This window comes from Leucoraja erinacea, chromosome 8, assembly GCF_028641065.1.
Source record: "Leucoraja erinacea ecotype New England chromosome 8, Leri_hhj_1, whole genome shotgun sequence".
Lineage (NCBI taxonomy): Eukaryota > Metazoa > Chordata > Chondrichthyes > Rajiformes > Rajidae > Leucoraja > Leucoraja erinaceus.
In genome coordinates this window covers 2,887,886-2,904,241 of record NC_073384.1, presented here as the reverse complement: position 1 = coordinate 2,904,241, position 16,356 = coordinate 2,887,886, and the positions used below count along the sequence as shown (strand labels likewise).

Sequence of the window (16,356 nt, the reverse complement as noted above, 5' to 3'; positions counted from 1 at the left end):
ACATGACAATAAACTCTCTTGACTTGACTCTTTGTCTAACACCAGTCCTACTCCTGGTATGTTGTGTTGTTTATGCCCAGAGTACATCAGTGTTTTTCCTTCGCTTGTTAGCTTTCCACTCCCTATTCATTGGACTTCACTCACCCCTAAAATGCTCAGCTCATACTTCTCAAACTCTCTCAGTAGTGGGATAAGTTCCCACTCTGGTACAAGGTCCTGACATTCCAGGTAGCTATTCTCATAGCAGTTTTGGCAGAGAAGATGTTACTGTTTTTTGGGGCACCAGCGACCCGGAGGCTATGGCCCGAGCCCGTCATACTTGTAGGGGGCGAGCTCCATCTCTCGTGCTGGTTCCCCGTATAGTTTATGCTTGCTGCTTCCATAGTGGGTTTTGGGTTTTACAGGATAGGGGTGCTAGCCCTACGCCCAACCCTTCTCCTTTGTCCAGGCATGGGACCCGCACTGGCTTGGGGTGTCCATAACCAGAGGCAGAGTTTCTGGATGATCAAGGGCCAAATATACCTACTCCTGCACCTATTTTCTATGTTTCTATACCTACGTGCAAGCAGTTACTCAATATTATTGTCATCCTGGAGAATTGAAGCTGACATAGCGCTCATGATATTTGTCATAATTACAGTAGTTCGTCATGTTAATCACTTTGCTATAAAGCCCAATCATCTACTCATGTGGTACTTTCATTTGGAAAATCCAGGAAATATCCTTGTGAACATCTTTTGCACCCTCTCCAAAACTTGCACAAATTACTGTAATGCAGTGACCAGAGCAGCCACAACACTCCAGATGTGGCCCAACCAAACTTTTATAAAGCTGCAACAGGATGTAATGCTTCTTACACTCAATGCCCCGACCAATGATAGCAAGCATACCATGTGGCCTCAATGCCCCGACCAATGATAGCAAGCATACCATGCAGCCTCATTGCCCCGACCAATGATAGCAAGCATACCATGCAGCCTCAATGCCCCGACCAATGATAGCAAGCATACCATGCGGCCTCAATGCCCCGACCAATGATAGCAAGCATACCATGCGGCCTCAATGCATACCATGTGGCTTCTCTACCCTGTCTTATGTTGCCATTTTCAAGTAGCTATGGTCGTGCACCCCAAGATCCCTCTGTACATCAAAGTATCCTGCCTTTTACCGTATTTCATCATACATTTGACCTCCCAAAGAGTAGCACTTCTCAGTTGTCCATATTCAGAACGCCATCTGCCATTTCACCACCAACTGGTCTATATCCTGCAAATCCTCCGACAACCACCTTCACTATCAACAGTGCCGCCAATTTTTGTGTCATCTGCAAACTTACTAATGAGGCCATCGCATTTTTTTTCCAATTTATTTAAAGAGATCACAAACAAATTTCCATCTTCTCTCGTTAGTCAAGGTTCCCGAGATGTGCCATTCTTGTCTTTCTTCCTCACATGAAGGTGTCAGTCTGTTCAGCTGGTCTTTCAATCATTCCCTTGTCAGATGTGGACTTGCCTGATAACAGTTGATCTGCTTGCTTTCACTGAGTGCCAAATGACGATTATGATCTAGGTTTCTTCATTGCTGGTCAAACACTCAATTGGTAATAAACCAGTCCAGTAATTTGTTAAGTACAGACGTTATGCTTCCTGAAATGTAGGGTTTTGATTTGAGTACAGAGCCAATAAATGGGGAATTGTTCAAGCAGGGCATACTACTCTGGATTATGTTATGCATAACATCGTGTTTTGGCTCAACAATTCTCAATGCTTGCTTCAGCAGCTACCTTTTCTGCAAAGTGCATGAAGAGAATTTGTGTCTCTTCCATGAAGAGGATTATGTCAGACTTTAAGGAACCACTACTATCCCATCCATTGCTCCCATATTCTGCATCCAGGCCATTCCAAAATATTTCCCATTCTCAAATCCACAGGTACTGCATCCTATCAGTGAATCCGCACACAGCCCATATTCCTCAAAGCTGCTGTAAGCATTTCTTGCAAATTGTTTCCTCTCTTTTGTTGTCTTCATATTCTGAACTGCAAAAGTAAAGTCGAGAATATAATTGACTCCCTTGTTGGACAAATGTTTAATAAGATTTAGTGCCACTCATTTACTATTTTGATACAAATCTGAATGTCATCTTACTGGATTTTAATATTCCAGTATTTTTAATAATCAACATTACTTGTCCATTCAATCTGTGTGATATCATGCACAGTTCCCGGTGTAAAGCAGAAATCTGAAAACCATTAAGTATGATGAAGAGAGTGAGAATATCGGAAATCCCCAAGGTCCTGCACCAATCTCTTGTGCTTTTCTGGATCCTGATTTTCACATAACTCTTACAAATTCCCCACCATCACCTCACCCCCTCCTATTTTAGACCCTTATCTAAAGCAGAAAATGTTAATGAATCGTTCTCCTGGTTCCCTCTCCCTCCCCTCCCCCTCACTCCTATTCGCTTCTTCCCCTCTTATCTCCTCTCCCGCCCCTCTCTTCCTCCCCCTTTGCCTCCCCCCCCCTCATCTCCCTCCCTCCCTCTCTTTCTCCCTCTCACCCCCTCACTCCCCACTCACCCCCTCTCCCTCTCACCCCCTCTCCATCCCCCTCCTCTCACCCCTCTATTTAAGGTGCAGCCTAAAACCAGTTGTAACATTGTACGGTGTAACCTCAGGTTTATTACCACAAGATGGAGCCTTTGTATGAGTTGTCTCATTGCAGTGTGAATTGTGAATCAGAAGCAGAAGATACTGCAAGCATCCAGTAGACCAGGCAGGACACATCTGGAACAGCGCAGTTAACGTTTGGATAATTAAATGCCGAGCGTTATCTTCTCTAACCAATCTTTGAATTTTTGGCCAATATTTCTTTATCTTCATTTTTAGATTCAGATTCAGATTCAGATTCAGATTCAATTTTAATTGTCATTGTCAGTGTACAGTACAGAGACAACGAAATGCATTTAGCATCTCCCTTGAAGAGCGACACAGCAAACGATTTGAATAAAAAATAAATAATAAGTGTCCGGGGGGGGGGGGGGAGGGGTGATTGGCAGTCACCGAGGTACGTTGTTTAGTAGAGTGACAGCCGCCGGAAAGAAGCTGTTCCTCGACCTGCTGGTTCGGCAACGGAGAGACCTGTAGCGCCTCCCGGATGGTAGGAGGGTAAACAGTCCATGGTTGGGGTGAGAGCAGTCCTTGGCGATGCTGAGCGCCCTCCGCAGACAGCGCTTGCTTTGGACAGACTCAATGGAGGGGAGCGTGGAACCGGTGATGCGTTGGGCAATTTTCACCACCCTCTGCAGTGCCTTCCGGTCGGAGACAGAGCAGTCGCCATACCATACTGTGATGCAGTTGGTAAGGATGCTCTCGATGGTGCAGCGGTAGAAGTTCACCAGGATCTGAGGAGACAGATGGACCTTCTTCAGTCTCCTCAGGAAGAAGAGACGCTGATGAGCCTTCTTGATCAGAGTAGAGGTATTGTGGGTCCAAGAGAGGTCATCGGAGATGTTGACTCCCAGGAACCTGAAGCTAGAAACACGTTCCACCTCCGTCCCGTTAATGTGGATGGGGGTGTGCGTGCCACCTCTGGACTTCCTGAAGTCTACAATGAGCTCCTTGGTTTTCTTGGAGTTAAGGGCCAGGTTGTTGTCAGCGCACCATGCTGCTAAGTGCTGGACCTCCTCCCTGTAGGCCAGCTCATCGTTGTTGCTGATGAGGCCAATCACCGTTGTATCATCTGCATACTTGATGATGGTGTTAGTACCATGTACAGGTGTGCAGTCATAGGTGAAGAGGGAGTAGAGGAGGGGGCTCAGCACACAGCCCTGAAGAACGCCGGTGTTCAGGGTGAGGGTTGAAGAGGTGTGCTTGTCTAACCTCACAGACTGGGGTCTGTTGGTTAGAAAGTCCAGTATCCAGTTGCAGAGGGAGGGGTCGATGCCCAGGTTACCGAGTTTGCTGATCAGTTTTGATGGAATAATGGTGTTGAATGCTGAGCTGTAATCGATGAACAGCATTCTTACATAAGTGTCTCTGTTGTCAAGGTGGGAGAGGGCGGAGTGAAGTGCCGTTGAGATGGCATCCTCCGTACTCCTGTTCTTGCGGTAGGCAAACTGATAGGGATCCAGTGTGGGGGGTAGGCAGCTTTTGAGGTGTGCCAGGACCAGCCTCTCGAAGCACTTGGTGATGATGGGGGTAAGTGCAACTGGGCGGAAGTCGTTGAGGCTTGCCGCAGTGGAGTGTTTTGGCACTGGCACGATGGAGGTGGCTTTAAGGCAAGTGGGGACAACTGCTTGGGCAAGTGACAGGTTGAAGATGTCAGTCCAGACGTCTGTCAGCTGCGCAGCACAGGCACTGAGCACGCGCCCGGGGATGCCGTCAGGGCCAGCAGCCTTACGTGCATTAGTCCTACTCAGTGCCACGTACACGTCGTAGGGGGTGAGTGTGAGGGGTTGGTGATCGGCAGGTAGCACAGCCTTGATGGCTGTCTCTAGATTGTCCCTGTCGAAGATATGTGTTCAAGCTACATCAGCTAATATCCAAATTGCTTGGCCTATTTTATACTCACAACCCAAATCCTCTTCGCATTCTCACTGTTCGGAACCTCTGTCTCGGAAATATCTCCTGATCTTATGCCCATTTGTCCTCTCCGATGCCTCTTCACCATCCATACGTTGGATCACCATCTCTGCTTGTGGTTGCGATCTCTCTGCCCCAACACCCTGATCATACTTCTCAACTGCAACAATCCCACTTGATCTGCAAATGTAAATACTAAAACTTAATAGTGAAAATAATTAATGTGATGAAGTTGATACTTCAGAAATGTTGTTTTAACCTTGAATTACCCAAACTAAGCCAATCCTGAACAGCATTTTAGTATGCGTTGGGGGAACGGGTGAGTGGTGGAATATTGCGTTGGGGAACGGGTTGCGTTGTAGGACCAGGCCTGCCGTGTGACAGGTATCCAATGGGTCCCACTTGGTCTAGTGTTCAATAAAACTCCCTTGACACCTACAAGTGCTCCCCTAGCACTTACCCATTGCATTGAGTTGATGTTACCCATATTGTTGTAAAAACATGTAATATGTGTTTCACAGTGAACACAATTGAAACTTCATCTAAGAAAAGCATGAACGGATTGCTGGGTGTTTTTCTGAATGCAAATGTGCGCCAAGTGTATCACAGGGATCGGTGCATGGACTTCTAATGCATTTCAATAAGCTGCATATCTGGTATGTGGTATGATAGTGGTATCATAGTGGTATGATTATTAGTGTAGGAAAGAACTGCAGATGCTGGTTTCAATCGAAGGTAGACACAAAATGCTGGAGTAACCCAGTGGGACAGGCAGCATCTCCAGAGAGAAGGAATGGGTGACGTTTCGGGTCGAGACTCTTCTTCAGATGGTATGATTATTAGGCTTGTTGGCAAAACAATTTGTGGAGCTGTAAGTAATGAAGAACATTGTCTAAGGATACAGCACGATACAGATCAGCTGGAAAGTTGGGTAGAGAGGTGGCAGATGGAATTCAGACGTGTGAGGGAATGTACTTTGGGACGTTAAATTCAGGTAGGACAGAGAATAAATGGCAGGGAGCATTGATGTGCAGAAAGACGCCATAACTCTCTGAAAGTGACGTTGCAGGTGAATAGGGTACTGCAAAAGTATCAATAATGCTGGTCTTTATAGGCCAAGGCATTAAGTGTTAGAGTTTGGATGTCATATGGTATTTGCAAAACAGAGGTCAGGTTTCACTTGGAATGTTGTGTAGCGGAACAGTACATTCTATCAAGGAGGTGGTAGGATAGAGAGAGTACAGAAATGATTCACCAGCCTGCTACCTGGAATAGAGGGCAGCAGTTAAAAGGAGAGATTTGAGTTCTCACTGGTTTAGTTTAGTTTAGTTTATTGTCACGTGTACTGAAGTACAGTGAAAAGCTTTTGTTGCATGCTAACCAGCCAGTGGAAAGACAATAGGTGCAAGAGTAGGCCATTTGGCCCTTCGAACCATTCAATGTGATCATGGTTGATCATCCACAATCAGTACCCCGTTCCTGCCTTCTCACCATATCCCCGGATTCCTCTATCTTCAAGACTCTATCTAACTCCCTCATGATAGCATCCAGAGAATTGGCCTCCACTGCCTTCTGAGGCAGAGAATTCCACAGATTCACAATTCTCTGGGTGAAAACGTTTTTCCTCATCTCTGTTCTAAATGGCCCACCCCCCATTCTCAAACCGTGGCCCCTGGTTCTGGACTCCCCCAACATCGGTAACATGTTTCCTGCCTCTAGCGTGTCCAATCCCTTAATAATCTTATATGTTTCAATAAGATGCCCTCTCATCCTTCCAAATTCCAGAGCATACAAGTCCAGCCGCTCCATTCTATCAACACATGACAGTCCCGCCATCCCGTGAATTAACCTGCTGAACCTACGCTGCACTCCCTCAATAGCAAGAATGTCCTTCCTCAAATTTGAAGACCAAAACTGCACACAATATTCCAGGTGTGGTCTCACTAGGGCCCTGCACAACTGCAGAAGGACCTCTTTGTTCCTACACTCAACTCCTCTTGTTATGAAGGCCAACATGCCATTGCTTTCTTCACTGCCTGCTGAACCTGCATGCTTACTTTCACTGACTGATGAACAAGGACCGCCAGATCTCGTTGTAAGAGAAGCTTGATTGCAAGATTTGCAGTTTCATTTGACGTGAACTAATTTGTTCAAGAAGGAACTGGAGATGCTAGAAAATCAAAGGTAGACAAAAGTGCTGGAGAAACTCAGCACCCCTCCCATCCTACATCAATCTGAAGAAGGGTTTTGGCCTGAATCATTGCCTATTTCCTTCACTCCACAGATGCTGCCGCACACGCTGAGTTTCTCCAGTACTTTTGTCTACCATGTGAAATAATTTTACAGTTTGTAGTGAATTTAGTTTTAATTTTTAAAGTCCTATGCTTCAAATTTGAATCTTTAATATCTTCCTTCACAGACAGAAACATTGGAACAACATCTACTGCAAGACCAGAAGGATTCTTTGACAATGACCCTAACAACCCTTTCAACGAGCAAGAGTACGAAGTCTCCCTGAATCCATTTGATGGCCATGGTTCTCAGCACAACAGGATCCTTGAACACAGGACAGAAGTAACTGAGCCACCAAAGCCAGCAAAGAGGCAGAATGTCAAACCTGTGGACATGAGCAAGTATCTCTATGCTGAAACAACCAAACCAGAGGAAGAGGAATTAGATGAGTATGTCATTCAAATACTCCAGCATTAGATTAGAATCACTCTAGTACTCAAGTGCCTCACACAATCACATCTAAAAACTAATGGGTAACATTTTTGGATACACCTAAACATTCAATGATGCTGAAAAAGATCATTACCTGTTTGTTCACCTATGTAAGCTAAGTTTAATAGGTATTAAAAATCATATAGTCAGAGCATCCAATTTCATGCACCTTAGTTTAGTCAATTAAGTTTCCAGTACATTTCCTCTATAAAATGCATCAAAGGAGACGGTTGCATGAATAAATACTGCAGTTTAGATATCTATTTATTTATTTACATTTCACCCAATGTCTGGTCTCTTCGTAGTTCTGTTCAGCTTAGTTATTTCACTGCATTACTAATTTCACTCCCAATGTCAGTGATGTTCCTGAATTGTGAAGACATCTGAGTTTAGTATAGATTTATTCACCAATTATTCTTAGTAGAGGAGCTCAGCAAGCTTGCCACTGAAAGGATTTCACTGCATCCTTGTGCTAATTTGACTCAGTCCTTGGAGATATCTTTTCTCAGTGATGTTCCTGAATTGTGAGACATCTGTTTCTTCATAGATTATTCACCAAACTCTCCAGGAGGCTGCTCGGCAGCTTTCCATGAAAGAAGTTTAGATTTGAAGGATGTTAGGTTGTCAAGCTTACAACAGTAAAGCGACTGGTCTTAATACTGAATTAATACTTGTCTGACTTAAGACTTGAGTTAAACTGAATTAATACTTGTCTTTATTTCACTTTATGTGGCAGATTATTACTTCTATTGAATTTTAGCAAAATGAGGGATGCAATGGATGTGTATCTCCTGGTATCTGAGCAAGTGGAGGCATGTTCGCAATCATTCCTTTCACGTGCAGGGTATCAGTCAGGACCCTGAAATAAAAAGAAAGGGGAAACAAATTGGTTCAGAAGGAATGTGCATGGAATTATGTGAACATTAATGGCATCATTGAGCATGATTCGCTTACCATTTTGGCAATAATGGTTTGTTTTAAATATGATCAATATGATTTTTATCACTGCCTATTTTTCATTGAGATATTGAGACAAGCAGTAGTGAGGGAAAATAAATCAGTCCTGCTGGTCCATTCAAAAGATTGTAGCAAAAACATGTTTTAAGAGGTAGGGATGAGCTAAAAATTCCAGATGCTTACTTAGGTCTTTGGGAATATCATATAGGTTATCTCCTTTAACTCCACCCACCACAAAGGCAGCAGCTTGACTCTCTTGGCTTGTTAGTTGGGCTCTCCATGCTGCACTGTCCCACCTGGAGCAGCGGGGGAGCTACGTGCGGATGCTCTTTGTGGACTACAGCTCTGCTTTTACTACCATCCTTCCCCACAAACTGGTGGACAAACTGGGGGACTTGGGACTTCCACACTCCACCTGCATGTGGATAAATAGCTTCCTGTCGGGTCGCAGCCAGAGAGTCAGGATGGGCCATCACACATCCATGGCCCTCAGCCTCAGTACCAGCTCTCCACAGGGCTGCGTACTGAGCCCCCTGCTCTACACCATCTACATACATGACTGCACACCCGCCCACCACAGCAACACCATTGTCAAATTTGCGGATGACACTACGGTGGTGGGACTCATCTCCGGGGGGGGGGGACGAGTACGCCTACCGGGATGAGGCGGAGCAGCTGACAGTGTGGTGTGGAGAAAATAACCTGCTCCTCAACACCTTAAAGACAAAGGAAATAATAATAGACTTCAGGAAGAATAAAACGGACATGGTACCATTAATTATCAGAGGGGATTGTGTGGAGAGGGTGGCGGATTTCCATTTCCTGGGAATCCACATTGAGGAGGACCTGACGTGGAACGTGAACACCACTGCGCTGCTGAAAAAGGTCCACCAGAGACTGCACTTCCTGAGGGTGCTCAGGTAGAATAACATCACTCAGAGACTGCTGCTGTCCTTTTATCGGTGCTCCATTGAGAGCATCCTAACATACTGTGTATGCGTGTGGTACACCAGCTGCACAGCGGCTCAGAGGAAAGCGCTCCAGAGGGCCATTGACAACGCCCAGAGGATTGTCGGCTGCCCTCTCCTTACCTTGGAGGACTTACACAGTTCCCGCTGCATCAAAAAATCCCAGAGTATCATAAAGGACATTTCCCACCCCGGACACTCCCTGTTTGAACTGTTGCCGTCAGGCAGATGGTACAGATCTACAAGGACAAGGACAAACAGACTTAAAAACTGTTTTTACCCCACTGCTATAAAGGCACTAAATGTAGCTGCCAAGGAACGCAGGGGCGATACATACTAAAGGACTGTGGTACACGGTGAAATCGACAGAAGGATGTAGGCTTGGGTGTTAATGCGTGCTATTTTCATGATATTTATTTTAGTTGTTTATCTTTTTAAAAATATTTTACCTTGTATGTATCGTTAGCTTTTAAAAATGTTTGAATGGTGCACTGACTGGCTGACATTTTTAAATTTCGTTGTACATGGTTCATGTTACAATGACAATAAAGAAACTATTCTATTCTATTCTATATAGAAACTGGGGCAAGAGTGTTCTCAGAGGGTTTTCAAAGTTCTAAATGTTACCCAGATTCTGCACCTTCTTCGACAAGTATGTCTCAGACTTCTGCAACTATTTGCACTCAACCCTTTTCTAATGCTTATCTGTTTATGCCTTTTCACCGTCTACTTGTTCATTATACTTTTTTGCACTTGATATTAATTTTAAAATACAACTCAGTGCTAAAATGAAGCAAATTTTATGTGTTTTCAAAGAATGCTATCTATTCAAGACCAGTTTTACTTTTAGTGCCGTTACCATTACGTTTTTACAGGTTTAAACTGACAATGAATAGAATATTCCTCAGAGACACTTTCTGTCAGCAGGTTAAATTTGGTCCTTCATCCTTGTCTTTCATTCAGGTATCTTGGTCTTATTGGATGTTCATGAATGACAGATACATCTGGAAGGCAAACTTCTAAGTTGAAGTGTGCTGAAAGTGCCTGGTTGTTAATTTCCTGGTGAAGTGCTTTACCACTCCAAATGAGCTCAGTAGTGTATTTTACATCTGAAGCTTTATCTAGCTTCCCACTGATAGTGAATGGAATGTTTCCTTATTACATTCTACTACATCATATTTTTTAACAATAAGTCCATTCCACACCGAGACTTGTTTCCAAGAAAAGCTTTATTCAATCTATCTAGTTCTAATGTGACGTGGAATCAACCATCGTTTCTATAACTGTTGGATAGCTAAATGGTCGACTATTAATCAGTTTGCCTAGTTTAATTTTAAGGTTCATCTTCATCACATATATATTTTCAAAATTCTTGAAGGTAAACGATGAATATTACTTTTTCTAATTATAAGATGTAATTGCATCCCGTTTTCAAAATGCAAGCAGTTCCAGAACACCACTCCCGTTTCACGTTTGGATATCACAATACATTCGCTGTTAAGTAAAAGCAGAGTTTGTACTTTTCTGCTGAAACAGTCTTTGCAAAGGGCATATTCTCAAGAGTGACTGCATGCCACTTAATGTCTGAATATGGACCTTAAGATAAGGCTTCAACATTCATTGAAATGTTTAGAAAGAAGCACTGAGCAGGATGATCTTTTAACCTTGAAAAGCTTGTCACAGTGGATGTACCATTAAATTATTGTATATTCAGCAGATTAAAGGTTATATTGATGCAAGAAAAATAATGTACATTTTAGAAATGTTTTCAAATGCACCGGCATATTTAAGTACACAGAGACCATTTTATTTTTGAGAAAGAATATTGTTAAAGGCGTACTTTATAAATTAATTCTGTTTTAATTAGATCTAATCCATTCTATGAGCCGAAGGCATCAAATTCTATAAGGAATCAACCCACATTAGTGACAGCTTCAGAACAGCAGATTGAGACAGAAAAGAAGACAAAAAGAAAAGCTCCTTCACCTCCAGCATCTGAACCCACACCAAAGACTGAGAGTGGAGCGGTGTACATGAAACCTGCAGTTGTCAAGGACCTAACTACTTCACCAAAGGTTTGTATAGCAAAACATTTATTAAAATCATCATTTATTAGCAGAAATTACTTGTTAAACGTTTAATTGTTACGTCATTCAAAAGGTGACTGAAGCTTAATCAGAGATTTTTGAACTTTGTAAGTCGAGATGAGAAGTTATTCAAGAGCAACACTGAATGTGATCTTCTGAATGTAAATACTGCCAAACTATTAGTCTGTAAGAACAGTGATTGATTTAAATATTTTACCTCTGATTTTTATACCAATTTAAAAAAGATTTTCAGCTTGACCTTCTTATCTTCTGAAGCAATAAATTGTAAGTTTGTGTCCACAGTTCTGAGCTGAATGCATTTACATTTCAGTTCCTCAAATATGTCTACCTCAAAATTTATGTTTTGTATTTTTATTTGAGTAATAACCAACTCGTGTTCTAATCAATCACTGTGAATTGCAAATTTAAGTCCACTTTCACAGCATGTTATGGGCCTGTCACACTTAGGCGACTTTTTAGGCGACTGCAGGAGACTTTGCGGTCGCCACATGTTCGTGGGTTTATGCCGGGGAGTTGCCTTCATGGTCATGAGGAGTTCCCGCATTCTGGGAACTAGTCGCGGCCTCATTATGGTCTCCGAGAATTTTTCAACATGTGACCAGAATGAAGACGCCATGGAGAGTAGCGAGAATTATTGTGCCGTAGGTGCAGTGGTAGTGGGTCACCAGGAGGTCCTAGTGGGTTGCCAGGAGGTCCTAGTGGGTTGCCAGGAGGTCCTAGTGGGTTGCCAGGAGGTCATAGGTTCTCGTAGGTTGTAGCCAGTGCTGACCGGTGAATTTCATTGGCTCATTGGGGAAAAGAGCGTAAGCAGTAGTTTTCAGAACCAAGGATAACAGACCAGTAATTTTAATGTCCGCTGAGCTTCACAGCCGTGTATCTCTGGCTTCTTAAAAGTTGTCTCCACTCCTTCTCCCCCCTTTCCCCTCTCCCCCCTCACTTGCGTGACCCTTCCCGTACACAGTTCATGGTGAATACAGTTCATGGTGGACGACGCGCTGAAGAGCTCTCCTCTCCGCCTCCGTGCAGCTGGGATACCACACAGAGTTGCCATATGTTAGTATGCTCCCTGAGGTGATGCGGTAGAAGGTTGTCAGCAGCTGTTGGGGCAGACCATTCTTTTTCAGTGTTCTTAGGATGTACAGTCGTTGCTGTGCCTTCTTGAACAGTGTTGGTGGACCATGTGAGGTCCTCTGAATGTGTGTGCCCAGAAACCTAAAGCTGGACACTCTCTCCACACTGTCCCTGTTGATAGAGATTGGGGCATGTTCCCCATTTTGTCGTCCTCCTGAAGTCAAGTCTTGGAGGTGTTTAGGGATAAGTTGTTACGTGAGCACCAGTCCGCCAGGTTCTGCACCAGTCCGCCAGGCTCTGTAGTTTGTTTCATCACCGTTGTGTCGTCTGCGAACTTGACGATGGTGTTGGTGTTGAATGCAGGAACACAGTCGTGTGTGAAGAGGGAATAGAGCATGGGGCTCAGTACACAGCCCTGTGGTGTGCCGGTGCTCAGAGTGGTAGTGGTGGACAGGTGTGGGCCCAGTTTCACTGCCTGCAGTCGCTCCGTCAGGAAATTCAGGATCCAGTCTCATATCGGCGAGCTGAGGCCTAGCTGGTGAATTTTGGTGGTGAGTTTGGTGGGGATGATCGTGTTGAAGGCAGAGCTATAGTCTATGAAGAGCATCCTCACGTACGTGCCCTGTCTTTCCAGTATATCTTGTCTTCCCTATCTTGCAGTATAGCCTCTGTATTTCTGCAGACAGTGGTCATTGACAAATTCACACCTGATCCTGAAGAGTGTTTCTGATCTGACGGACAGGTGTTTGGGGATTTTTCTTTATTATAGAAAGAATTATTCTGTCATCAGCTGTGGAGCCTTGGCCCGCCAGTCCCTTTGCAATCGGTAAGCTCACCAGTGCTCTCTTTCTTCTTAATGATGTTCTAAACAGTTGATTTGGTAAGCCTAAGGTTTGGCTGATGTCTCTAACAGTTATATTCTTGTTTCTCAGTCTCATCATGGCTTCTTTGACTTTCATTGGCACAACTTTGGTCCTCAAGTTGATAAACAGCAATACAAGTTTCCAAAGGTGATTGAAAGACTGGGGGAAAGACTAGGTGCTGAGAGCTCTCTTATACCTGCATTAGGAAGGCAATTAAACACATCTGAGCATTTACAAACGCCTGTGAAGCCATGTGTCCCAAACACTATGGAGGGCACTGTATGTCTTTATATTATGTGAACAAACTGTATAGTTTTTTTCCTGCAAAAGGCAGACGGACGAACGCAAATGCTGGAAACGGAGTGATCTGAATGCATTTGGCAGGCTGTGACCAGTGGAGGAACCATAAAGATTGGTGCTTGTGCACAGACATCCACAACGTATATTATCAACTTGTCTGAAGGATTAAATGCCACATATCCAAATTTGCAATACTATACTGGGTTGCGAGTGATGGGTAGGATAGAGAGTGACTACAGTGTATATAGTCAAGCTGAGAGGCTGGGCAAGAATATGGCAGAATCGTTATAATGTGGGAAAAAACATGAGGTCAAAAACCAAACCTGCTACAGGATCTCAGCAGATCAAAAATATCTGTGAAGAGAAAGGAGTGGACAACATTCTGGGTTAAAATCCTGCATCAGGACTGAGAGCTAGAAAGAAGATGCAAAGAGGTGAGAGGTGTGGTGGGGTGGGCTAGTAGACAGTAGGCAAGAAGCAGGTGTGTTGGGGGCTGATAGACAGATAGAGCTGGGAGGGGGGGAGGTTGATTTGAGAAAGAGCCCAGTGGGTGATGGGGGAGTAATGGGTAGATGGAGCTGGGAAGAGAAGGTGGAGGGAGAAATTACAAAGTGTAGGTGGAACTACATGGGGGGAGGGGGATGGAGGAGGGGATAGGAAGGTTAGGCCAAGGTAAAGGCAACCTACGTGGATTGTTATGCGGGCAATGGGCCAGTGAAAGCGGATGGAGAAGGTTAACAAATCCAGGCAGTGGGGATGTTGGAAAGGTTGAACACATGGAGGGAAACCTAGGAGTGGGGAGAGGTTTAGGTTACAGGAAATTGCAACGTTCAATGTTGATATCATCAGGTTGGAGACGACCCAAGTGGAAAATGAGGTGTTGGTCTTCGGCTTTAAATTTGTCCTCACCATGGCCGTGAAGAAGGCCGAGCACAAAGAGAGGTCCTGTGCAGTAGTTCACACCCGCTGTGCTGGTCAGTGTATAAGCCTAAGCCTCACGTCTCAATGTTGAACAACTGCTGCACTTTCCCACCTCCAGCTCTAACAAGCAAGAGAGATGGTGATTCACCAGCTTCCCAGCACAGCAGTGTGCAGCCCGAATGGATGACTTTTTCAAAATATCACTGAACCTCTGTCTCAACCTTTCTTTATTGCAGTAAGTAATAATAAACTCATGAAGTAGTAAACAAAAGTGAAATTGTCCAATTTGGCTGTGGAAAAGAGATTAGAAGCACACTCTTTGAATTGCAAATACCTGGATATCGGTGAGCTAAATCTCTGTAGCCAAGCAGCAGTTTACAGGTAGAAACGAGGAACTGCAGATGACTGTTTACATAAAAGGACCCAATAGTAACTCTGCGGGTCAGGCAGGATCTCTGGAGAACATGGACGGGTGACAGTCTGAAGAAGGGTCCCAACCCGAAACGTCACCTATCCATGTTCTCCAGAGATACTGTCTGACCCGCTGAGTTACTCCAGCACTCTGTGTCCTTTGGGAGTTTACAGGTGATGCTTGTACATGCACGTGCTCAGAGGCCAACCTCCAGATTATCACTGATGCATTGACAGAACTAAACGAGTTACCATCAACACCTGTAAAACGAAGATACTCATCCCGCCTGCTGGAATGAATGATAACATTATAACCACACTACCATCTGACAATAATGGTTCATGGCAAGGCCCCAGATATATGGACCATTTCCTACATCTCAGGAGACACCTCCTGGCAAAGGTAGCCATTGATGATGAACATCACTGCCATTTGTGACCATTCCTGGGTTTATCTGAAGATCAAAACCTCTGATCGGGCACAAAACGCAGGGTCTATCAGGCAGCTTGCAAGCATACAGCTAACCCACTGTGGATCTCTGGCCCACAGGCACTCAACACAGTGAAGCAGCCTTTGAGATGATCTAGAAACCTCTTGTGCATGAGGAGCACACAGAGACACCAGCAAAAGGAATGGTGTAAGCAATGGTGCTGGGTGAGGTGAATACAGAAGTAGGAGGGTTCAGCTGGGTGAGACCACATCAGGAGCCCTGTGTACAGTATCGGTCTGCTGTAAGGAATGTTGTTCATGCATTGAAAGCAGCTCAGAAAAGGTTTACTGGACTAATACCTGGAAATGATCTTTTGGCTTATGAGGAATGGTTCAGTTAGCGAAGCTTGTATCTGATCGAGTGAGAACTGATCTTGGCAAGGTGGATGTAAAAAGGGTGTTTTCTCTTGTGGGGAATCTAGAATCAGAACTAGGCGGCACAGTTGTGCAGTGGTAGATCTACTACCACACAGCGCTAGAGTCCCGGGTTCGATCATGACTACAAGTGCTTTCTGTCTGGAGTTCGTATGTTCTCTCTGTGACTGCATGGATTTTCTCCAGGTGCTCCAGTTTCCTCCCACATTCCACATGCGGTATGTAGGTTAATTGGCTTCTGTAAATTGCCCTAGTGTGTAGGATGTGAAAGTGGGATAACATACAACTATTGTTGGGTGGTCGATGGTCGGTATGGCATCGGTGGGCCGAAGGTCCTGTTTCCATGCTGTATCTCTAAACTAGGAGTGATTGTTTAAAAATAGAATGTTACTGATTAAGATGGAGACAAGAATTGTTTTTCTTGGGTTGTGAGCATTTGGAAGACATTTGGAGCTGTATGTTAAATGTGTAGAACTGTTAAAAGTTTGATCTGGTCTTTGGCAAATGAATTGTTTCTAGCTTGCACAGTTAGTGCTGATGGTGTGTTGCTGAACACATGGAATGAGGAGTTTAACTTTGCTAAAAGTA

At 44.3% G+C, this 16,356-nt stretch overlaps 1 protein-coding gene across 1 annotated transcript in view; it reads left to right on the top strand.

Moving 5' to 3' along the window:
* The window catches only part of ehbp1 (EH domain binding protein 1), a 373,177-nt gene that overhangs the window by 168,025 nt on the left and 188,796 nt on the right, over window positions 1-16,356 (top strand). The window contains exons 10-11 of the mRNA XM_055638879.1: window positions 7,000-7,261; window positions 11,097-11,304. Of these exons, the coding sequence (XP_055494854.1) occupies window positions 7,000-7,261; window positions 11,097-11,304 (470 nt within the window). The remainder of the gene's footprint in view (window positions 1-6,999; window positions 7,262-11,096; window positions 11,305-16,356) is intronic.